The 25,648-nt window shown below is 43.0% G+C and overlaps 2 protein-coding genes across 3 annotated transcripts in view; one reads left to right on the top strand and one right to left on the bottom strand.

The window, feature by feature from the left end:
* LOC135897579 (protogenin-like) overlaps window positions 1-5,692 on the bottom strand; it is a 358,787-nt gene extending 353,095 nt beyond the window's left edge. Inside the window, exon 1 of the mRNA XM_070537250.1 lies at window positions 5,647-5,692. The gene's annotated coding sequence lies outside the window, so the exon portion shown is untranslated. The remainder of the gene's footprint in view (window positions 1-5,646) is intronic.
* On the top strand, window positions 523-23,891 carry LOC135897580 (interleukin enhancer-binding factor 2). 2 transcript variants are annotated; one of them, XM_065426247.2, is made up of 12 exons: window positions 523-891; window positions 6,745-6,853; window positions 7,567-7,623; window positions 7,707-7,835; window positions 9,401-9,503; window positions 10,558-10,623; window positions 12,707-12,826; window positions 13,699-13,865; window positions 15,887-15,948; window positions 17,894-18,011; window positions 22,224-22,311; window positions 23,591-23,891. In XM_065426247.2, exons 1-12 carry the CDS (start codon window positions 824-826, stop codon window positions 23,728-23,730), a joined length of 1,227 nt encoding a protein of 408 aa, XP_065282319.1. In that variant the 5' UTR covers window positions 523-823; the 3' UTR covers window positions 23,731-23,891. The 2 variants fall into 2 exon arrangements, with proteins under 2 accessions (XP_065282319.1, XP_065282320.1); XM_065426248.1 differs by lacking the exon at window positions 523-891 and adding an exon at window positions 5,874-6,027.
* The last annotated feature ends 1,757 nt before the right edge of the window (window positions 23,892-25,648 follow it).

Raw genomic sequence — 25,648 nt, 5'->3', positions numbered from 1 at the left:
AAGATCACGCACGCTGAAGACTCGCAATAGGTCCTTCCGCCACGAATTCCCTTATATGCGTTCATCTAACTTCCTTGATTTACCAACGCTCCTTACATCTAATTTAATTTGGGAATTGTTAATGTGTTGTACCAACAGGGTTGGGGGGGGGGGGGGGCAATGCAAACACAGAAACTGCAAAACAGGATGCATGTCCAGCTGCTTAACTACACGCAAGCGCGCTCATTCTTCCCGCGCTTTTCTCACTGATGAGTTCGCATTATCGGTCTCGCTTCGCTTCCGTCCAAGTGCACCAGAATGCGCAAAGATAAAACGTAACTGCGATACTTCGATATCGAACACCAAAACCGTTGTGCAGACGACGAACGCAGCCGTGTGGTGCCATCTGTGGTCCTAAATGTGACCTAAATGGGTGGCGCCATCTAGCAGGCGAGACGTAAACCGTCTCGCCAAGTGCGCGGGTTTCAAACGTTCGCTCGCCGGTCGCCGCTCGCTCGTGCTCGTTGCGAGATTAATAAGCGCTAGTTCTAGCGTCTAAGGGCTACTCCGGACTGTCGTTTGGACTCCAAGAGTGACTATTTCACCCACAACTGGGCCTCAAATTGCGAATTAGTGCCCGCGACGAGGCCTTACAGCCCCAACGGCGTGTTAGGCCTAACCCCCCCCCAAGTCGACGGCGGATCATCCACAGCCCTCGGAAGAGAGACGAACAAGTGCGTGCCGGTCGCGCGCCTACCAGCCGACACTGGACGAGGAGCAACATGGGCAGGCCACACCGCGGCACGTCTAAGAAGATGACCACGAACGACGAGCCAATGGTTCAATGCGGAGGCTGCGACAGCTGGTTCTTCCTGGGGGACTCCCCATTCTGCACCATAGAGGAGGCCCACGGTAAGAGCTTCACGTGCAAGTTCTGCATGAAGATTTCTACACTACAATCGATAATAGCGCAACAAGAAAGAAAGGTGAGGGCCGAGTGCAGCCTTGAAATCGAAACATTGAGAACAAATTGGGAGAAATCCGAGATCGAGAGCAAAACAGAACGACAAGAAATACTACAGTTGCTAAAAGCCGAACGCGAACAACGCGAACGGCTGTCAGAGGAGGTGACAGCGCTTCGAGCCGAGGTCGAAAAGTTCAGCAAGATAGAAAATATCCCACCAACGACAAACTGGCAAACACTTGAAAACCCAAAAAACACCTTTACGAGAAAATCAAGGACCGGAGGCTGCGCATAACTACCAAATCGGGAGCAACTACACACGAAACACTCCTTCGAGCTGAAGGAGAAATTGCACGCGCAGATTCCTCCAACACCAGGCTGCAACTGGTATTACACGTTGGTACTGTCGAAGCACTAAGTGACACAGGAGCTGAAAAGTCCATCGAACAGCTCACAGAGAAATTAACATCCTGGAGCAAAAAGGCACCCCAACACCACTACATCATAAGTGCCATTCCAGAGCCGAAGTCACGAGGCCACCAAGCAGAAGCAGCATGTTGCAAATGGAACCAGCAAATCAACAACATATGTGCCTCACTCGGTCGCAGTGTAGAATTTATTGCAACACGGGATGACCTCAACGAAGGCAGCTTCAACGACATACACTATACTGAAGCAGCAGGAGACCGTGTGAGCTCCCTACTAGCCCCAAAAATAACTCCTTTTTTAGGAAACAACTCCCGGGAACACACAACCACATCACAAAACCGCCGACACCCCAACGATACAGGCCAGAGGGCAGTGAGGACACTATTGAAAGCCATGACAACGGCACTTGGCCAGTTAGGCCAAACAAGACGCCACTGGTAAAGTGCCTCATTAAAGCCAAACAAAAACACTTGCCACTAGCCTCACAGATAAAAAAAGACAACAGAACAGAATACAGCCAACAGACCACTCAAGATGAAGACAACGACGGTTGGCTGAACACGAAGTCGCCTGTAAAACATACAGAAGAGGATCGAGCTAGCCAGGACAGCACGTAGAATCAGAAACCCACAACAAAATCCAAACAACACCCACTACACCCAAAAAGAAAACACAAAATAAAACCAGGAGACAAACAAAAGAACCTATCCATCTGCCTACTAAACATGCAAGGTGGCAGCAGACCGAAATGGGAAGAAGTCCAACGTCAAATCAGCCAACAGAAAATTGATTTATATGCGCTGACTGAAACACACCTTCGAGATGACGAGGAGCCCTATAAACACAACGGTCTAGAATGGTATGGCCAAAACAGAAAAAGGGGTACCAAACGTGGAGGAGGAGTCGGATTCCTTGCACAAGCCACCCAGAAAATCACTGGAGAGGACCAAAATTCGTGTCAAGAACACATGTGGATAAAACTAGAAATAGAGAAACGCAGTGTATATCTATGTGTGTTATACATGGCTACAACATCTGAAGAAGACGAATGGAATAGAAAAATATATGAATGCATCACAAAGGATATCCAACAAAAATACAGTGGGCACCCTGTTATCCTCCTGGGAGACTTCAACTGCCATATAATGGAGCTTGAAGGCAAAGAAAAGGATGCAATGGGCTTCCGCAAACTAGTGGAAGAATGCCACCTGTCCATAGCAAACCTAGACCCTACCTGCCGAGGCACCTACACGTGGACACGACACTCTCAAAAATCAGCCATTGACTATGTGCTATACAACAAATACTCCACCGCACAACACATTCAAATAATATCAATGCACATTGACGAAGACAAAACAGACAGCTGTGGTAGCGACCACAATAAAATTAAAATACTTCTAGGTACCCTTGCACCTCGCACGAAAAACAAAAAGACAACACACACAGCAAGACACTGGAAGATGAGAGACAAAGACAAATTGGAAGCGTTCGCATCACAACTAGAAGAAAAAATAGAAAACACCCAGACCTATGAAGAGTTCATAGAAGAATGTGTAAAAGTGGCAGATAAAACTATTGGCAAGACAAAAGGGACGACCCGAACGCGACCAACACCCTGGTTTGACAAGGAAGTTAAAGAAGAGATATCAAAACGGAAAAGACTATCCAGACTACACCGCCATACAAATGAAAAGGAAACCACTGAGAAAGCCAATGCATGGCAAGCCTACTTAAACCAGAAACAAAAGGTTAAACACTTAGTAGCCAAAAAAGTCGACACCACCTTTAAACAACAAGAAAGCCACATAATAAAGGAACGAAAACATTACAGTCAAAGGTTCTGGATGTATATTGACTCTCTCCAACCAAAAGAGATCACAATGAAAACAACTGCTCTACACACTGCGTCTGGACTTGACTTGAAAACACAAGAAGAGATGGAAATACACCTGACATCGCACTTCAAAACACTCCAAGACAATCCACAAGATCACACACCACAGCCATTAAACACAGCAACTGATAAGATGAAGAGAGGAAAAAAAGAACATAGCCTACTGAGCCCGATATCCATAACAGAACTGAAACGAAGCATCAGCCACCTTAAAAACCAAAAAGCAGTAGGCCCTGATGATATCCCCAACGAATTCCTAAAAGCACTAAAGACAAAAGCAAGAGAGGTACTACGAGACTACTTCAACAGCATCCTTGATTCGGGTCAAATCCCACCAGCTTGGAAAGAGGCAAAAGTGATCCTCGTACACAAGGGCAAAGGAAAACCAATTGAACAACTAAATTCATATCGCCCGATATCTATACTGAGTAACGTACAAAAGCTGTTCAGCGCAATCCTCAACAGAAGACTACAAAAGTTCTGTGAATCGAATAGCATATTCACAGAGTCTCAAAACGGCTTCAGACTAAACCGCAGGACAAGTGATCATATATTCACTCTCACCCAGGCTATGGAGATGAAACATAAGGAAAAATCAACACTATATCTGGCTTTCCTCGATATGGAAAGGGCCTATGACGGTGTGCCCCACTCGAGGCTTTGGCAAAAACTACTGAACATTGGACTAGATAGTAAAAGCATAGACCTGCTCAAGAACTTATACACGAATTGCACAGCAGAGTACACACTACAAGAACTAAGGTCGAAGAAAATCGAGCAAAAGATAGGACTAAAACAAGGATGCCCGTTGTCCCCAACATTATTCAACATATACATCACACGACTACTCCAAACATTAGACAATGAAGGACCAGGCCTCCGCCTGTCCACGATAACAACCGACAAACAGGAAGAATACACCAAAATTTCATGTCTGGCATTCGCGGACGATATTGTGCTGCTAGCAGAATCAGCAGCTGACCTCCAACACCAGCTCGACATCTGCTCCCAAGTCACAGGAACCGACCAGCTAAGGTTTAACACAGAGAAAACACAGTGGATGGGGATAAATACGAGCAACACTAACAATGAATTCACCCTCCAAGGGAACCTCGTCAAAAAAACATCGGAATACAAATACCTCGGCATAACCCTCAGTGACCAACCAAGCTTTCTGGATCCGCATCAAAAAGCACTAGTAAAAAAATCTAATCGCCTCAAAGGCCGCATCTGGCACTTGGCCAGGCATTCATATAACCCATACACGGTCGGACGCACACTGTGGAAGGGAGTAGCAGTACCAGCGACAACATACGCAGACGATGTGCTGGCCTACTCCAGTGAAACCATAAAATGCATGGAGCGCCACCAAACAGAACTAGGCCGTTGGCTGTTAGGGGGCAGCATAGCCACTGCAAACGCAGCAGTAAGCGGTGAAATGAGCTGGTCCTCGTACGAGGCAAGGGAGGCGCGGTCCAAATTACAATATGCCGGCAGACTCAAATTCATGACAAACACAAATTACAGTCGCAGAATGTACCTACACCTAAGATACAAAAACATCAAGACGGCTTGGATTCGGAAATACACGTCCCTAGACACGAAATACAGCGAAAATTCAAAACAACACGACACTAAGACGGAGGCAGATTGGCGCAAGGCAGTCGTCAAGGAAATCAATGAGGCTGAAAAAACGATCTGGCGCAAGACAGTGGCAAAAAAGCAAAGCCTGGCACTATATTACCACCACAAGCCGGAACCATGCCCATCACCAGACTACCGAGGAGATAGAGGCAGCGCCCTGCTGTTTCAAGCCCGCACTGGCGCTCTCCTCACAAACCAACGCCGACACGAACTATTCGGCGTGGATCCGACGTGCCGCTTGTGCGGTGCACCAGAAGAAACCCTTCTTCACGTGCTACAACAATGTCCTAGACTTCCCGCAGTTCCCCGGCCGTGCCCCCTGGCTGAGAGCCTGGCGCTGACTGGTCTCACCGAGGAGGACCGAACTGCACGCGTCGAGACTACGAAGATCCGGCTAGAACAGTGGGAACGACTGAGCAGGCGAGCCGAATAGGTGAAGGAAATCACCAGACAGACATCGCCCGGCTAGAGCCGCCCAGTCACAGCGAGTGGCCGCTGATGCCGACCACCTCAGCTACAAGAGCTCCTAAGAGAGAAGGCCAACCAGGTAGCGACGCAGCTGTACAGCCACTGTAGCAGCTGGGACGCACTGACTTGAACCGGTATGGCTGGCGGATTGGATTGTTGTGGCTTAGGTGAAATCCGAGGCGACTGGAGCCTAGAACAACTCTATGCCTAGAACACAACAAACCGGACCAGCCAGACGGACTCGCAGACAGTGACAGTGACAAACCTGTGTTTTATGTTCTTTCCCTTCTTTCTTTCTTTCCTTCTTGTCCTCTGAACATCTCCTGTGGCGTTGACAAACGCCTGCCCTGAGTCAAAAGGGATCAGGACCACTTACTTACTTACTTACTTACACGCGCCACAACAACCAGCGCTGCAAATGCTCAAACTAATTTATTGTTTCCATGCGATCACTAATTTTTGTAACACGCAAACTTAATTTTGGTTTATTATTAAATAAAAACTTACAGTTTTATTATTACACAGTTGTTTTTTGCATTCTTTAACGCAAGCAATCCAGAAGCCGATCCTTAGAAGACATCTTCATTGAGGGTTTGTGCGTGCGGCGTCAGTCTTTTGTAGTCGTCGGCGGCTCCGTTACAACAAGGTTAGTACACATTGTGCTAATGTTGGTTTAGATTAAATGAAGTTAAAGTCGTGGTTAGTGTAGTCAGCTAAAAAGCTGTTTATGATCAATTCTCATTCAGAGGCGGCGTTCGCGCCTATGCCTAAACGGCTCGCCGGCCGGCGATGGCGGTGGCAGTACGATGGAGTGATGCGTGATTTCTCATTCGCTCATAAGCGCTCGTGCGAGTAGTGGGGATTATATATCTTATGTTAAAGCGCTGAAGTTGCGTAGCTCGGCGTTGCTTTTAAATGATTTAGCCTCTTAGAAGGCTAAATGCACGCGCATAGACATTGAGGACTTGCGCGTGCGGAAGCTTTCGTGCCTGGTTTTATCGTTCCGGGCATAGCGAGATTAGAAACATGCACGCGCGGAAGTCGTCGGACTATCGCGCACTTTCGCTTGATGACCCTTGTGGCTTACCGGGTCCGATCATTGTATCTCAAAACCGTGGTATATGTACAGAGCAAGCCAAACTTTTAACGGAATGCCTGATCACAGTCTAAGCGAAGTTTTACTCCAATATTTTTTTTTGTAACTTTATTACTATATTTTGGACAAAAGTAGGCGTGGTGTGTTGCACCCGGCAGACGTCGTAAGAAAGACGTCGGCACGACGTCATGCCTAATCTGAGCTATGGTCTGTTCTGGAATACTAGTTAATGTTGTTGAGTGTGGTACTTGTGCTTTCATGTCCCAGGTTCATCAAAATGAGAGGCGGAATGAGAGGAAGGGGCCGAGCTGGTCGCCCAGGAGGGATGTTTAAGCCAAAGGTGTTTGTTCCACACCTGCCCTTTGACTTCTACGTGGTAAGCAGCTGACATGCAAAAGTCACCGCAGCGCTTCCTTGTGCTTTCAGTTCTAAGTGCACAATGTCAAATACTTTGGCCACATTAAAAAGAGCATCAAAGGCTGAAGCTTTCTGTGATATTAGTACCACAAGTGTGGACGGTTCTTGCCTTAATCCACGGTTGCCACTGTATTGAAGACTGCTGGACAATAAGACAAATACTTACTAGTTTACTGCAAACTTAGGGTTTCAGTCGACTAGACTATGTGATGCAAAAGATGTTTATGTCCTTTGCTGCTTGCGGGTGGCCTTGACATTATATCTTTGGGGACACGTTCGTGAAGAAGCAACACATGCACAACCTTTCCTTCATTTTTGCAGCAGTGGAACTGAGCGTGCAAACAATAAGACCTTGTATTTCTTCCTCAATAGCCTAAAAATGCTTAGTGGCTTCCTCAGTGTAATTAGAACTTATATTGCAGGGCAGTAATTAGGAAGGTAGTTGGTACCTCAATATTGCCCTAATTTCCAGCAATTTCCAGTAGACTGTGGCTGAAAGAGGAAAATTTGGGTTTTTATCTGCAACTGTTGATATCATATTCTTTTTACATCCAGAAGACACCAAAAGGGCCTAGCCTGGCATGTTGTTTGTGTTGTGTGTCCTTTTAATGTCACTGTGTATGTGCCATTCTTTTAAAAAGACGTTCTCTGATCTACTTTCCTCTCTTGCAGTGTGAGCAGCAGTTTCAGAGGGTAAAACCCGCAGCTGATGATAATGCCTTAACTCAGGTAGAGCACCTCCCTCCTTGCGGGTCACATTCACATCACGTTTATGCACCATAACTGAGCCTTTACATGCATTTCTCTTGCAGGCCCTTCTGAAGAAAAACCAGGACCTGACTCCAACATCTGCAGAGCAAACCTCAATTCTGAATCTCATGAACAAGATTCAATCCGTGCTGGACACGCTGATAGTTTCTCCAAAAACTCTTGATGCGTGTGTAAGTTTCGATTGTCATCTTGCAAACAGGACATAAGTGTGACCAGTCAAGATGGCTTTCAACTTGCAACTTTTGTGTAGCTTCTTGTGGGTGCTAGCAGTGCAGTAGGTCCTTTTCCTTGAAGTCTAGTGTGCTTGAGAAAAATCGCTGGACTGTTAATTTGCTTCTTTTTGTAGAAGGGAATTGAAGTATGACTGTTCTATATTATACTTGCTGAACTGCAGTACTGTATCCAAAAAGCCATCTTTCTCATCGTGTTGTTCCTACTAGGGATTCTATTTATTTTGAATTTGTTGTCGTGCCGTCCTTTAGATCTGTGTTTATCCAACTAACGGCTTATTTGCTTTGTCTTGTAGCCCCTCTCTGCTTTGTATTGCCCATTTGGGTCTTCAGAGTGAATTAATAAACACTTATTTTGCTGTAAAGAATTTTAAGAATTTGCCTGTGGCAGATGGCACTAATCTAGTTTTTGAGCCGGATTAATCAGAGAGATTGGTATTACTTGTACAAAAAATCGAAATTGGAATTAATGCTCAGGGCGACACCACTCTCAAGAGGTTGGATAGGTGGGCTAGTTGGCAATGCATCATTATGAGAGCGCTAAAAATGTGTTTGTGTTATTTTTCTACGTCCTGTGTGTGCTTAGCGTCTGTGCAAGTTTTTACCACTTTCAAGATATTCACCTCAATTGTCCTCCTCCTCGTTCATTCCCGAAGTGTGTGACAAAATACACTGGCGTGCCAGTTGTTTTGCTGCCTTAATGCATAAAACTTTTTTTTTTCCTATTCTTTTTTTAAGTGGAACTGCAGTATACATTACTGCAAGTTTGACAGCTCATATCTTGAAATCAGTGCAGTCCTCCGAATTCATTCCAAACAGATTTCGCACAAACTCACTGGCTACAATTAATAAGATGCAATAAGTGCCATAAGGCAATTCGTTTAAAGAAACCTCGTTAGTATAAATTTTGTTATTAATCAGTTGGACATTGTGAAAGCAATGCTCACATCTTCAAGCAATCCAGTTCAAGAATTATAATTGTGCTATTTCCACTGCAGACAATATTTAGGAATTCTGTAAAGTCTAAAAAAGAAGCGCTTGATATATTTTAGCCATGTAAGCTGAACGCTTTCAGACTGATACGAGTGTAGTAACTCAGAATTGCTACATCCTGGAATGATCTAAAAGAAAATGCAGCAACATAATTGGTATAGTTAGTGTATATTTCAGTATACTGTTAGCAGTACTGCTTCTCCTGAACTGTGCATGTGCCCATCCACAGTCGGCAGCAGGTAATATCTGTGTTCATAGAATGGCAATGCTGGTAGTTATGACACGTTACCTAGGTAGTTTGTGGTATCTGCATGTCACATCATTTACTCTGCATTTCTTTTTCTTAACTGTCATTGTATGTTTGTGTAATTTATACTGTGTCCACTTGTGTGACCCCTGCAGGGAGAATAACAGTATAGCGAACAAATAAATTACATGCTCAGGCGTTTTTTGGAAGCATTGTTGCTTGTCATTCGTGAGGTGACTTCCACAGCCGTTTATATATTTTCCAGCAAATCGAAGAAGTTCGCCAAGTGGGCTCCTTCAAGAAGGGCACCATGATGATAGGCAACAATGTCGCAGACATCGTCGTCATTCTGAAGACACTTCCAACAGGTACTTTTTGTCAGCATTGGCTTCTACCTGTTATGCACTGACTCATTGCTGAGCAGGCATTTTTACCAGGTTGTGCATCATTTGGGCACAGGTACAATTTTTGTTATAAAGAACGGAGCCATCGACAAAGCACACGACTTCGGCCAGCTGTAGGATATCTAACTGGCCACCTGTCACATCCACACTTGCTTAGAAACTGAGTGGCAGGAAGGGAGTTTCTATCCTAAGGCCGAAAGGAGGCCCATCGTTGTGCTACAGCAGCTGTGGCGTTCTGCTGCTGAGCACATGGCCATGGATCCAATTTCTTAATAGAACATGTTACTGGTCTAAGCAAAAACACGCATCTTGAATGAGACAGGGAAACAGACTTTTGTGTGTCTGTTTCACTGTCCTATCTAAGGTGTCCGCCTTTTTTTAAACCTGCAGATTCAATTCCTGGAAGCGGCAGCCGCATTCTCATCGGGGCAGATTAAGAAAACTATTGTGTGCTGTGCTTTGGGGGGCAGATTAAATAATCGTGGGTGGTTGAAATAAATCCGCTAGGGCATCTCTCATAGCCCACATGCTGCTTTTACACGGCAATTTACTTATTTTTTTAATTATAATTATTTAAAAAATAATTTTTTAAAGGGTTTTTGCTGGCAAGGCAAGTTGCAGTTGGGTTTTGGTAGCACTCGTGCTTTGAGCAACTGAAACATATTATGTAACATTTTTTTATCTCTCTTCTGTTATTGTGGTACAAAGCCCGAGTTTCTGATGCGTGCCATAATATTAAAGCGCATTGTCTTGTAATATATACCTGTTACAACACGCCATATAATGCACAGCTTCAGGTAGGAATAAGGCCATAAGTTATGTCACACAAAATTTGATGTGATTATGCGGTGTCACAAACCACTGATAGTGTGGCAGTGTCAGCCCTGCACAGCTGTGACAGGCCACTGTACTTGGATGTCTGTGCTTTCAACGTAGCAACAGCCACTTTTCCTAAACCCAAGTGTGCATCCAACATTTGGCGTCTAATTTCTTGCTTGTGTGCTTGTGGATTTCGCAGGTGAAGCAGTCCAAGCTTTGGCAAACAAAGTCCAGGAAGAGGTGAAAGCTACGGACCCCAGCTTAAGTAAGAAGTTGTTTCCAGTCATCTTTAATACTCAGGCCTTGACACAATCAAGCTCATTGTGTACTCTCTTATCTAAAAGTCTTTCTTGACTTCCCACTTGCAGTGCGTTTTTTTATTATTATTATTCATTTACTTTTTTTAATTTTTTTCCCCGCTTATGTGGCAGTGAGTGATGAGACCTCACAATTTTTTATTTTTTTTCTCGGGGGCTCTTGAGTTAGTGTGACCTGTGGTGATTTAGTTTCTGCTGCTGTACTGCATTCTTACTCATTTTACTTTAGTCTTTGTGCTTTGTCATCACCTCATACTTTTTTTTTTCTTTTCTTAGTTTTTGTTATTGAATTAGTGTAACCTGCAGTAATATTTTTTCCTTCTGTTCCTGCTGTCATACACCATCCTTTGTCATTGTTCTTTCTTTCCGCTTTCCTTCTCGTCTTCCTATCTTCAATTTCAATATTGCTATCCCCCTCCTCCCTGAAGAGGAGGGGGCATTGTACCTGTTTTGGTGGCATTGGCCAGCCTCTTGCTTGCTTTCGATTTCTTCTCTTTCAAGTGCACATATGTTTTCAAAACCAAATAATAATTTAGGCCTGCAATGTCTGCGAGGAAATGAAATGCACTAAGATCTGCAGGCAATAACTTGTACTGTCCTCCTGAGTTCTAGACCGTCGATAGACGGCTTGTCACAGTTCAGGTTCCACTTGAGTACTAGTACAGCTAGGGTGTTACAATAAAGTGTTTTTCGTTCTGGCTTTAGTTTCGTCCACTTTAAAAAGTTCCGTCCCGTTCTGCTCCAGAATGAGAAAAAAAAAAGTTCGTAACAGTTCATTATGGTTTTGGTTTGAATGAAAAAATTTTCTAAGCAAAGTAACAATAAAAACATAGTATTTATTTTTCTCAATAAGTGAATTATGAAATCTGAGATCTTGCTCAGACGCCCATTGAGGGCATTATTCAATTGTTCACTTTCGGAGATAAAATAATTTTAGCAGCATTTCTCGTTGCTGCCACCGCCGGTGTAGGCGGATGACAGCATCTTCTTGGAACTGCTCTAAGCATGCTGTTTGACATGACTGGCAAGCCGCTGCAGCACCATTATTGCCAAGATTGGCCACTTAGTGTGCCGTGCTGCCGATCCCAGTGATAACGGCTGGGTTGGCAGCATGCCAGTCATGTTGGAGCCCAGCCAAACTCGTGTCGGTGAATTTCGTGCGAAGAGCACCACATAGCATGACATGTGAACGCTCCCTCGTTTGAGAAAAGATGTAATCGCAGCATGCTGCATGCTGGAGCACGGCCTGTGTAGAGTGTGTATTTGGTCAGACACATGCTCCAGTCCAGCCACGGCTGGAGCTATGGCTTGCTAGATGCGTCCAGTAGTGAATGACGGCAATGCGGCCACTACGAGCACCACTTTGTGCAGCATACATGATAGGTGTGCGCATTGGCTGGCTATATATATGATCATTCTCTCAAGATTTCAGGTGACTCAGCACTTCTCGCACAGTGTCAAGGATGCTATCTTAGCACTGTACCAGGAATGCTGTTGCTTGTAGACACCAACATGTTCTGTGCTGAGCCATCCAAAAGCATTTGTGTCCCAAAAAATTGTTGACCAAGAATACCGAGAATAACATCCGTTTAACTGTGAATGAGCAACATTTGCTTCACTGGTTTCAATATTTAGTGAATCTTGTACTTTCGGTTTCATTATAGCCGTAGGTAGCCCATTGAAATAATGCGTGGCCAACCAATTCTGGCAACCAAAAGACAGGTTAAATGAAAACATGCATACTGCAAACGAAATGTACAATTCAGCATAATTTGTGCAGATTACATACAAGCTCACATTAAAGAGCAGGAAACTATTCCAACATCAATATAACGAATTATCGGATACAATGAAGCAAACAAAAAATTTGTTTCCAGTATGCATGTTTTCATTTAGCCTGTCTTTTTCCTACAGTTACTGTAGCCCATATAGTCTAAAATAAGTTCAGGAAGTTCCCTCACTCATGAAATCCTTGTGCCCGATGTAACATTTCCATGTTGTACAGCAGCTTTGTTGTTTTCTTTCCTTCAGAATTAACACATCAAATGACAGAAGCTGGCTTCGATCTCAAGCTTCCTGATGGTGCCACAGCAAAAGTTTTAATTAGCACCATTCTTCAAAACCTGAACAAGTTGGACCCTGAACTGCATTGTGAGTATATTTTCGTTTTCTTTTAGATGCAGTATTTCGAAACTAGTTCTGCGATCATACATTTGATGTATGGTGGTGATTGCAACAAATATTGTTGCTAAAGAAACCGACAGTTTATGGTGCTCTTGTTTTGTTTCTAGAATTTAATATTTATTAGTGTATCAAATTTAAATTTGTAGTTAGGGGTATTGGAATGGTGTTCATAGTAGCACTTATGCTTTGTATCGTTCAAAACACTCTTCCACTTATATTATGCCTAACCGAATACTGAGAGCTGAATGAATGGAACAACATCGCATGTGCTGTTGAACTTCAGTTCAAATAAGGGAATGTGCCTTTTATTCAAGCTGGTTTACAAGTCTAAAAAGCAGTGATACATTATAAATATCTCTTTATAAAACATTTTTTGTGCATGAAGGTTTGATTCTGTAATAGTACTGAATACCGGAGAAAAAAATGGTATGAGAGACTTGAGAGAGTATCCGTGATTAACTGCAGGAACCTAATAGACTGAGGGCAATTGACGCATGTAACTGCCATGCTGGAATTGCTTTCTGAACTCCTTGGGTAATACTTCCCCAAGTTGAGAGCGACAGTGTAATTTGAACTGCATTCACTGAATTTGGTTAACATTCTATGTTCACATCTTCCACAACACCACGACGCTCAGTGAGATGCGCGAGAAGGAAAACTAATGTAGGCCAAGAAAGAATGAATTTGAAAATATGACTATTCAAACTTGCTTTGCATATGTAATCTGAATAAAATTTGGGAAAGTTGAGTAAATCGTTCATTTGTGTATGTCCTGTGATGCCTGTTGCTTTGTTTCTGCCTTGTAACAATGTGCTTGTTGTGGTTCCTTGCCCGTCCAGTGAAGCAGAAGCTCCAACAGAACCACCTGACTGCGATCCGGCACTCGCGCTGGTTTGAAGAGAATGCCCACCACTCGAGCATCAAGGTGCTGATCCGCATCTTGCGGGACCTGCGGAACCGCTTTGAGGGCTTCCAGCCACTCACACCGTGGATTATTGACCTTCTGGTAGGGGTCATGCACCTGTCTTGAAAGTGATCATTGGCCTTAGAAGGAGGGAATGGTGGGCGAGCTGATTTTCCATCACTGACAATCTAGCAGCATGACATGCGTGGGAAATGTAAAGAAATGACACTGCGCATGTTTCATTGCTTCTTTCGGTGTCTCTTGTTTGTTGCTGTGCCAGATTGTTGGCAATCATTGGCCACATGCAGCCTCTGTCATTGCGTCAGAGCAGTTAGTGAGCGCGCACATACCTTATTTACTCGCATAATGATAGCATCTTTTTGTCAAAAAAAGTTGATGCAAATTCAGGAGTGCAATCACGTGATGCTGATTAAATTTTTCTCGAAAAGAAAGAAAAATTTTTTTTCATCCCTCATTTGCTGCGGGATGACAGCCCAACAAACGGGCGGCTGCCGCTGTATGTGGGACACCAAAACAAAAATGGCAGCTGGCGAAGCAAGCCGAACGCGGGTTTTTTTTTTTTTTTTCCCCTTCTCGTGAGTACATTATGTGCATTGAAACTGCTCCTCCCATATCAGTAATGAATAATATCGTTAATATCTGCAATTTTGCTCCAATAAAACGTAGCCATGTCAACTTTGAGGGGACAGAAACAGAGATGGGCGCGCTTAGCTGCCAGTGACAGAAACACATGGCGGCCATGCTGTGGAAACTGCAGCATTTGTCTTCACTTCTATCCTAATACGGCACATTTCCGCTAAGGGTGGGCTGATATCTTAGCTGCATTAGAAACGCCGGCTTATCAATAGGGTTCACTTCTAACGTATCAGTGTAAACATGGCTACCATCATTACCGCTTGCGATTTGTTGTGTGCCCATGAGTGCAGACGAGAGAAATTGAAAGGCGCCTTTTTTGTTCTTGTTGTTGACCACAACCATTATAAAGCCTACAAATAATAAAGCCAAGGCAAGTTTGGTTGTAGGCTTTTCTCTTTTTTTTCCTCCCTTTCATGGAAGTGCGGAAAGTGACGAAAGGAATGAAATGGGGCATCTGCTTAAGAATGTTTGGTGTGTGCAGACCGTTTGGTATGTCTTGAAGAGTCGTTCGCGTAGCATTCGACAGCATTCAACGAATGGCAAGCACGGTCATCATTAGCTAGGCTTGGCACACAACATATCGCTGCGGCAAGTTCTGGGTGTGATCATTACATGGGAAAGAAAAAAAAAATGGGATTTCGACTACAAAATTCAGGGGTGCGATCATTATGCAAGTAAATACGGTAATGCAGCAATGCGAGAAACGGGGCCAGTTGGTGCACATTCATAGTTGTCAGGAATCGCGTGTTACACGGGGAAAAAAAAAAGGAAATGCACATAACTGCCCGACTTTGTTTGCATCAAACCTTCTATTTTCTGTGTAACATGCACCACTAGACAGCCATGCAAGAGTACACATAATCACTTTGACTTGTTTTCATGAAAAAACTTGTTCGAAAGTTTGCTAGCTCATTTCAGCTGTTTTGCATAACTGGCTGGACTCTCCAGTTGTGTACGTATTTGGGCTCAGTGTTTGCTTATTTAGTCTCTCCCTCAACATAGTGAAGCACTGGAGTAAACGCTATGAGGCCATGCTCAGGCATTTGAGGCTGTGCTCGGAACTGAGCATGTGGCACCCTGATGGGGAGGGATGTGCAGGGCGGGGATAGTGCTCTTCACTGATTGACACCAGCTGTAACTTCCACTCCAATGCCACAGTACAGAATTCTGTACTGTAAAGTGTAAAGGGCAGAACCAGCTACAGAATTGTTGGGACCAGTTATCTAAAATGGCAATCCGTGAAGATGTTTCTGCGGCCAGCTAGGTCTTTGCTTCTCACTGAGGACACTGCTTTTGTTTCCTTTCTTTTTGACACTGACACCTTGTGCATTTCATGACACTCAAACATTTTGACGCATGCAGGAGTGTTTTTCTTGAACAGCTGCTTTCGAAATAGAGCGCTGTCTGTACGGCCGATGTAGTTGAGCACATCAGTCAAACATCTAAAAATATTGCTTAATTTTCAGGCCCATTACGCCATCATGGTTCACCCAAGCCGACAGCCTCTGCCAATTAATATTGCTTTCAGGTAAACACATTCTTGTTCGTTCTTCCCTCTACCTTGCTATTTTGTTTTTTGTTCTTTTAGTCAAATATGCTGCCTATGCAGATGTATGCGGAATCACTCTAATTTGGACATATTTGGTCGCACACTGGTTAATTTGGACAACTCTCGTAGCTCAGCGAGCATGGAGTGCTGCAAATGTGCGACACAAAAGGGGCAACTGAAGCAATGCAGCGGAGTCTGCTTTGCCATAGTCATCAGCAAAAATCGTACCTAAACGCTGAAACACCGTGTGCCTATTTGCGGCTTTATAGCCTTTACTCTTGCGTCTACCACAGCGTGTAACAGTGCGTCAGCCGTGTGCCTTCAGAACTGCATGGTCGCTGTGTATGATCGCCTGGTTAGCGGCTGCAGTTTCGTCCGCAGTGGTTGTGGCAAACAGTAGTTTTGTTTTGACTCGATGCATGCGTCGGCCATGTGCCACCACAAGACACATGGAACCACCAAAACCACTTCAACTGCGTGGTTGCCATCCATGATCGCGTTCGTTTTGACTCGGTGTGATGGCTGTGCCCAATGTCACAAATGCTATGGAAGCTGTCGAGGATTAAGAGTGCCAGCTGCATCGTGATGGATAACATGTTAGAGACCAGCTCACTGGTGAAAAAATTAACCAGCAATTACAATACTCCCTAATGCAAAATTGGAGTGCAGCTGTATATGTGTTTTCGTTTTGCAGTATATTGGCTGGTGCGAACTGACAGACACAGACCTCTGCTCATGCAATGCTTTGTTTCCATATACGGTAATGGTGGTGTCATCGGTGAACAGACTACGCATGCTACTCTGGCACCATCTTGTAGCCATCGTCGCCACAAAGCCATGTCTTGCGCAGCACTACAATTTTCTTCTCATGATTGTGCCATACCCTCCCCCTCCACTTTCCTTGTCACGCTCTCTTCGCTATCGCTGTCTTTCATCCGGCCTCTGCATTCGCTCTTTCATCCTTCGCTGTGCTCATTCGTTCGGTTACAAGGATGCAGCCGACGCTAGCCGCAAAATTTCGACAAAAAGTAACGGGGCTCTCGCCACTGCAATCCCTAATCAGTCATGAGATGACAAGAATTGCAGCTTCTGCACAAATTCTTTCAATAAACAAAAGGTTGCTGTGTTAACATAGTAAGGATTTTGTTATTGTTTTCTTGAAACCATCGATAATTCGACATTGTGTTAATTGGGTTTCTTTCTCTTTTTTTTTCTTTTTTACAGTCCCATGAAACTTGAGTTAAGGTTGTACATACTGTATAACAGTTGCATCTGTCTTGAAAATACCCTCATTATTTCTCATGCTCATTATAAGCATATGTATTCATGACATGTGGCCATCGATGAGGAAATACTTTAGCTTTTGTGATGTCTAATTCATTATATCCTTGTTCATTAAGTCAAGTGTTGTTTATATTCAATCTCTTTTTATATGAGGATAAGGATGGCTGGCTTATGCAGCAGCTACACTGGTAAACATGTAGAGATTTACAGATCATTTTGTCGAAATTTAAAACATTGGCAACTATTGTATCGTCGGCTGGGATAAATGGTGTGGTTTCCACACGTCTTCATTTTTCCTTCTTCAATTATACGGTAACATACGTGAATTGTATATTTTGTCATTCCATTAAAGATTTCTCGTAAGACTGCTTGTCCCCTTTCCATGTATGCTCTCATGCACATTGTCACTTCAAATTGTAATTCTCTAGCCATAAGCTTTTAGTGCAGGCTTTCCCTTTCCCTCTCTGCCGCCTTTAAAGAAAGCTTGCCGTGTTTCCGTGTTTGCTGCGATTTTTTTGTAGTGCTTTTCACACCCGTGCGAGAAAGCACTTACCTGCTTTGCTGAGGTGGCCCAGTAGAGCCTCAGTGAAAAGTGTGCATTGATTTGGTTTGTTTACTGTGCCATATTTCGCCTGCGTAGGCGAGTCTTGCAGCTGCTGGCTGCGGGTTTGTTCCTGCCCGGTTCTGCTGGCATTCCAGACCCTTGTGAAGGAGGAGGTACTTTCCGGGCACACACAGTCATGAGCCTCGAGCAGCAGGTAATCGGGCATGCATGTTTTAATGATGGTGCAACTGATTGCTGATAACTCTTTTAATTGCAATACCCATGTAGTGCTGCGAAGTTGTGGGAGCTTGCCGAAACTTGTTTTCGCTTTGCCACAAAAAGGCTCGTGCAGAGAGACGGAGGCTCGCACTAATGAAAGCAGTTTGGCAGGATTATGTACAGTGCCCAATTAAAACTCCTAATTGCTACTTGGCCATTGAGTAAAGCTTAGCTCTGCATTGAAGGCCTGTAGAATGTGTGTGTGTGTTTTTTACTTTCGTTCTTTCTTTATTATTATTATTATTATTTTTTTTGACATCTGCCTATTGCACACACCAGCCCCTCTTTCTTGCAATGTAGAAGAAAAAAATGTTGCAGTCACTGTATTTTTGTGCATATAACCTGCTCCAGAAGTTAAAGATCTTTAAATGTAAAGTTGGGATGCGGGTTATATGCAAATTTCGCCTTGAAGTGTGGCTTCATGGCAGCCGTAAAGCCCTACTTCACAGTGTGCGGGCAAGTTCTCAGTGGGCGCAGCCCCTTGAAATCCTTGACAATATTGTAATTCTTTTTTTCCTTGAGAACCCTTAAATTTCTTGAGTAATATAGTCTAATACCCCTGTCATGCTGGATGTTTTAATGTCATTCGAATCGAGTGGTATTAGCCTTAAATGACATTATTCGGCTGCTACACAGCGATATTTAATGGCATTAGAATCGAGTGACTTCTGCAATTGAATGAAACTTATTCGACTTTGCATTTGAAGCGAATGTATACTCTCCACCTCAAAATCAAGGCAAAATATGACATTGAGTGTTCGTAATTTCAGAACCACTCGTGTAAAAAGGCAATTAATTTTGCTTGCTTTGAGGAATATCATTTTAACTAGAGAAAAGCTGTACGGCAGGCTGTCACAAAATGTGTTTACTCTCCTCCTCAGTGGCATGTGGCGGCCGTCGCTTTGCTAGTAGGCCATACTGTAAACAATTGGGCGCCTCTGTGCATGTGTTTTTTGGCATCTCAAATGGCATCTGCATCTATTTGATGATCGAGTCTCTTGCTGATTAGTATGCGTTGCTCGCAAAGTAAAGCACACATCAACTAACCGCTTCACCTACTGCAACTGCGCATCGTCGTTCAACACTGCAATGTCAGTCATATTGTTCATCTGCAATCTATCAACTATGGCTACTAAGTTGGCTAAGCCTTGTTTTAGATTATAGTGGCCAGAGATTCTGGAATCGGAAGTTTTATATATGTGTTATTTCGGTAGAGCACGATGCCCCATATTTATATTAAAGTAAATAGATGGACTTTTCAGACATTCTACACCATGCTTGTTCTACTTTTCTCACCAATTTTTCTTGCAATGATCTCCATTGATATCATGAGCGAATTAATTTTTCCTGTGTAGCACCACCATGGGTCGAATGGCATTCGTTGCATCAAATGTCTTTATAATCTGATGACATTAGAATGTCCAGTGTGATGGGTATAAGATCGATTTTGTGATCTTTCTATGGTGGATCAGCGTGGGCCCAGCAAACTTGCTAGTTTAGAAACGGTGATACAGAAAAAATAAGAAAGAATGCGATCAGTCGTACCTACCTGCGTGGCATACACATTCCTTTGTCACACTTGCCTTCGTCACAGTCACACTCTCGCGTGCCTGTCCCCTGTCTCCATTCCACCCCTTCCCTGTTGGCACTGTTGGACTCGCTGTTTCAAAGAAGTGGAAGGGAGACAGAAGAAAGGCGCATGAGAGCAGTGGTGTGGCTAAACTTTGCCACATCGAGTGCGCAGCACAAAAACTGGTGCAGCGGCTCGTTTCATTATTATTATTATCTTATTTTTATTTTTCCTGCACAATCTGTGTGTTATCTTGGAGGCAGTCGGCAGCAGGTGTAAAGGCTCCGTGAGCCCAGACTGCTTATAGTGCCATCCCTCTGCAGGTGACACTATCAGCTGCCAATGAAGTGAACACAAAAACTTTTTAGGCTTTATTTCCTACCATCTATGTAAACATATTGACACGGCACGAAACCGTATCTTTGGTAGCAGACTCTCAATTTCAACTAAATTATTTTTTCTTCTGTGAAATTTATTTTCTACTGGTCGTGTGATAATTCGAAAAGTTTTACACCCCTTAGTACTTCATTATTATTGAATATTTGTCTGTGAGACCTGTACGAACCCTGAGTTCTCCAATTGAAGTTTCGTTATCTTCTCAGGGAGCTCCAGCCCAGAGTATTTTGATTTCCCTTTTCCCTCTTTTATGGTTGCCCATGCTTGGCATTGTCCTCCTATTTTCGAGTAACCACTTTGTATGTTGGCTTTTTTAGTAGTTAGCGAATAGTGCACATGGGTGCTAGTCAATTAGAACTTGGATTGCGATTAGCTGCACTCAATGGCAGTCGTTTATAACGCAGCAGAAGCTGTAAATTATAAGCGTCGCTGGAGAGGTGTGGAACAGAGCCGCTGGCCGGAGATATGACATGAATGATTTGTGCATCTTCAAATGGAGACTGTTTTTACAAAGATTTGAGTGCTGTTGGATGCAGTTATTTCCGCGTGCCATATAAGTGGTGTGTGTGTGTGTGTGTTTTAAAGGTCTACTTTTGGGCGAGCTAAGAATGAGCTTGCACAGCATTAAATACAAATATATATAGTAATAATAATAAATATATATATATATATATATATATATATATATATATATATATATATATATATATATATATATATATATATATATATATATATATATATATATATATATATATATATATATATAATATTGTACTTGGCAGGTACATTGAACACTCCATTGTACATCTCCAGTGCCGGCTCGCTGGTGCATCAGTGGGTGCAACAAAAGAGAGTGCACATGCATGGTGTTCTCAGGCGAGCACTTCCATGCATACTTCCACTTTTGCGAGATTTCTGTGAATAGTATTAGACGTGTCAGCAGCTATTGGCGACCATGTTCTTGGCACAGTGCCAGGAACACTGTCACTCACAGATGCCGACATATCTGGTGCTAGTCAGGTAAAATCTCTTGAAGAAAGTGGGTGTTGCCAAAAAATAATCACTTGAGAACACCACCCGGGTAGGCTCAACTTTGGGGCAACAAAGGGGCAATTGGTGTTGGTAGGGCTGCCTCCCAGGTGCTTCACATGGACGATAGGCATATCTCGAAAGTGCAGATTCAGCTCTAAGAGGGAATACGGGGAGCTGCTCATGTCTGATGGTGTTTTGAGTCATCAGGTGCTAGCAATGAAGAATATTTTGTGGACAAAGTTGTTGACAAGTTTGTCTGATTGGGGGTGTGCCAGCTAACAGGGTGAAAATGCTATAGGACAGAACTTCGTCAAGTTGTATACATTGAGTACCACATTCTGGCCTAATAGTAACCTCTATAACATCTGAGAGTTCATTAATGTCATCTTTATGGGCTTTTAAGTAAATGTAGTACATACATCATAATATGCTGTGAATATTAATTTCAGAGCTTTTGATTTCTGCTAACATGCAGAAATATTTTGATATGGAAAGGTTGATCGCTTTTCATACATGTTCAAATAGCATTCTCTGTATGCTTGAGGCTAGCTTTATTTCACTTGCATTTTGTGAAACAGACTGACCCTGTGCACTCGTCTATGAGGCACAATTGGATGCGAACCCCAGTTCACATTTCTGGTAGCCTATTGATTGGTACAGTTCGAAAGGGTGGTTCCTCCTGGCTGCGCATCTTCCATAGCTAAATGCAATGCGTCTTCACACATTGCTTGGGTAGTCAGTGTGCAAAATTTAATGCACTCCTATTTTGCTAACATGACATAAAATTAGCTTTGAGCATGTCCGCTGCCTCAATTGACTGAGCAAGATGCGCCTCACAAAGAACTTATTATTATTATTTTCTGATCAGAGATGTTAAGAAAAATTGAGAAATAGATTTACAGCATAGTTTGCCTCTTTGTGTTCGGCCAACTGTCGTATGTACATGTGCATTTTTCTGAATGCATGTGTGTAGCTTGATGGTTGATTCCCTGATTGATAGAAAAAGTGTAACTGACAACTTAGTGCAAGTGTAGAATGCCATAGCTCATCGTTGCATGTAACTTTGTATTTGCATATGGAATGTGTAGGGTTGATTAATCCTTCTTTAATGGCAGGCAAACATTGATTTATTTCTCCCTGCTTTAGGATTTAGTCTGTCTGACTGCCCAGAACCTACTGCGCATCCTTTCCCATGGAGGGTACAAAAGCATCCTGGGAATCGGCGGACCAAAAAGTATGTTTTTTTACATTACTTCTTTGTTTGTGATCTTTTTCGTTGTCAAGAGTGTGAGCGTCCATGGCACAGTCTCATCACATAGTGTACTAACGGGACAAATGCCTACTCTTTCTTCTTCCTCTTTATTTTTAATTCAGTAGGCTTGCCACAAGTCATATTTACAGAAAAGAAAAAAGGTAGAGGCATAAAATAAATGCATGCAGCCCTGTTTGATGCAGGTACTGCAGCAATGAATTCGCACATCTTGTCCGTTATCCAAATAAATGCCTACTGACATGTATATTCAATTTTCTGTGCAGTTATAAGGTGATTGGCTGCATGAATTGATTTTATTCTCTTTTACAACATGAGACATCTCGGCTATGAGGGAAGCTGAAGCAGAGGCTTCTAGAGTAAACTTATAATTCTGGGGACCTCTGCACAGGGACTGATATTATTGGGCACAACCGTCCTCTAAATATAAGCCACACTACCTGTTTCACCTATTGCAACCCTTGAGAAAAAGGGGGGCGAAGAGAGCGAGAGAGAGAGAAGATTGCATGCAACTTGCACAAATAGCCACTTGCAACAGTATTGTTTTACTGGCTCATACCAAAACTCCCCAAACAATTTCGTTTTGCATGTTGACCATCACAACGATTCTGTGTTGAACATAGCACTTATTTCTTGTTGAACCTGGCTATTCTTAATATAAGACTTATTCCTTCAAATGGCTTAACAATTAAAGGTGCATTGCCATGAGGGTGCACCTAAAGGCAAAATTTATGTATAATCCCAGTCTCCTTTCTGTTTGAGTTTCTTGGCTTGTGTAGATTGGTCTATATAATGGCTACCATAGATGGAAATCAAGTTTGAAGCCCTACAGCATGGCAGCAACATATCTACTGAACAGTAATTTCAGGCTGGTGCATTCTTTTACCTTGTATGTTTACTTCAAGGCTTCTCGCAAACAAGGGGTACAGATAACTTTTCCAGTCATGTGAAATGTGGATTTGGTCCTCTACATCAGTATTTCTGTCGTGCTTTATAGAGGATGGGGTGCTATTCTTTGTGGCAAGTAGCATTCCTCCCATTTTGCTGCCCTTTCCTATTGCAAAATATTAAAGACGATAGTATTGGCGAGAATCTTGGAATCAGTAATGCACAAATTAGTAAAATGTCCCACTTCCTTTTCGCTAAATAAAAACCAATCTGGAGAGAATACCGTGAATATGAGAGTAGTGTATGATGTAATTGTCGTACTTACGAGCTGTGCTTTCTTCACCTGTCTATGCAGAGGTTGACACAGAGACGACCGTGTTGGAGGGAGTTGTGATTACGCCGCTGAACACGGTGTATGAGAAGTTCACAGAGAAGAAAGAGGATGAGGAAATGGATCAGGAGGAGGAGGACAAAATGGAAACGCAAGAGCAGTAATACTGAGAAAAGAAAGCCTTTGGACAGTGACATCTTCTCCCATTGGTTTTGTGTTTAAAAATGCCCCCCATCATCATCAAGCCACACAGGTGGCATGATCCTCTCTGTTTCGTCACCCGTTGGGCCCATGAACAGAGAAATAAAGTACACCATAAAATCTATTCAGTGTTGCTTTTTTGAAAGAAAGTGGAATGATTCCGCAAAAAAAAAAAAACTTTTTGGGCTGTCACGGTTTGCTTTATCTCCTGTTTTTTTTGTGTGTGTGTGTGATAGTCACTGATAATGCAAGCAGGATCACCTAGTCTATAAATGGATTGTCATTTGAGCTTTTCTTTTTCTTTTTTGGCTGTATTCTCAGAACATTTACTCTGTTTAGCATGGAGGATAAAATAATTCTAGCCACCTTTGTATCTTCTGAAATTGTATTGCAAGCTTCTGACAGTCTGGCATGTGCCTTTTGCATTTAAAAATTTCAGGAGCAGTGACAACCCGAATTTTATTCACTGCATTATTGATCTCTTCACGCTCTATTGTTTCTTGCATAGAGTTTCTAAAAAAAATATTGCTAGATGAAACTTTGGCACTAGTGTCCATGGGAGCTGCAAACACAGTGGTTCAGCCATCATGGGAATGATGGTCAATGCTATGAAGTTGATGGGGGAGTAAGGATTACTCCAGCACCATATTCATTATTTCATTATATTTATTATTGCAGATACTGCACTATGGATCTCTATGAGGATATCAAGTGGAATTTCACTTAGTTATATCTCTTATTGCTATAATCCCATTTCATATCAAGGTCTGACTGTACATGTATTTGCCTAAACTTCAGCCTTACGGCTTCAAACAGCTTTGTGACTTTGCAAACTCTGTTCTCATTATGCATGTGTGCAGAGCTTTAATTGCCCTATGCCTTTAGAAAATTAGGATTGCACCAAAATTTGTTTATAAAGACAGATAAAGCATGGCAAATGAAGCCGCAAGAAGCCTCAAAGCTGTTAGCACGAACGTCAGATAAGTCAATGTACTAACCCTTATTCCCATGGCAGCTCCAAGGGATTGTTCCCAGGGATTTTAAGGCAATAAGAACTGCACCATCAGTATTGCTTTTGTTGGCAGTAGACAGTGTCCTTGGCCATCATGATGCATGTGTTGAGACTGTTTAGTATCATCACAATTTAATCGAATATGATGTAAGAGACTGAACAAGTTTATTTCTTGTGCTGGCTTTGCTGTTTTGGCATCGGTACTGTTATGTGTGGCGAGACAAAGACAAAAGAGGCTAACTATGATATATTTACAAGAGCAGTGCAGCCAGAGGCCAAGATGGAAACCAGTGTGTGCCAAGCCCATATGCCCGTCTTCCTCTTGCCTTGCGTTAGTCTCTTGCTCGGCAGATCTCTTTATGCGTCTGTTGTATCGCAACAATTTCTGCTGGTGGCAGCTAACTTGGGGACCACATGGTGCACTAACAAATTTGTGATTACGTGGGCTGTGTTATACGCAGTGTTGAAGACTGCAGAATGCAGCCACTCCAGGTGGTGTGTTCTTTCTCCCATTCCTTTTCCCCTCGGAAAAAATGGGTCCCTCGGCACTTTCTTTGGCATATCCAACTATTGAATTCTTTGGCAGTTGTCTCATTACAGGCTGTTACCCTCCCTTTCTTGTCACATTTATGTGAATTTATAACCATCTCTGTATACAGAAGATGTTTACGATTATAGTGGGCTGTTTTTTTTTTTTTTGTCCTAACTTGAAAACAAGATTTTGCACTTAAAGCTTGTTAATTTTGCTTTAATTAATCGTTTCGGCTCTTTGCTTGCCTGGTGCATCCTTGAAAGGAAATGAACAATGGTCTTGTACACGCTTCACTTCTGCAAACGTATGTACTGCTTTAGGTGCCTATTGGCAAATA

Source organism: Dermacentor albipictus, chromosome 4, assembly GCF_038994185.2.
Source record: "Dermacentor albipictus isolate Rhodes 1998 colony chromosome 4, USDA_Dalb.pri_finalv2, whole genome shotgun sequence".
In the NCBI taxonomy this organism is placed as follows: Eukaryota; Metazoa; Arthropoda; class Arachnida; order Ixodida; family Ixodidae; genus Dermacentor; species Dermacentor albipictus.
This window is presented reverse-complemented; position numbering and strand designations above follow the sequence as displayed.

Bases quoted from the DNA above. Each gene is read 5' to 3' on its own strand.
- LOC135897580 (XM_065426247.2), top strand. From the start codon at position 824: ATGCGGAGGCTGCGACAGCTGGTTCTTCCTGGGGGACTCCCCATTCTG. The intron at 7,624-7,706 runs GTAGAGCACCTC...TTTCTCTTGCAG, and splicing joins ATGATAATGCCTTAACTCAG to GCCCTTCTGAAGAAAAACCA. The intron at 9,504-10,557 runs GTACTTTTTGTC...TGGATTTCGCAG, and splicing joins TCTGAAGACACTTCCAACAG to GTGAAGCAGTCCAAGCTTTG.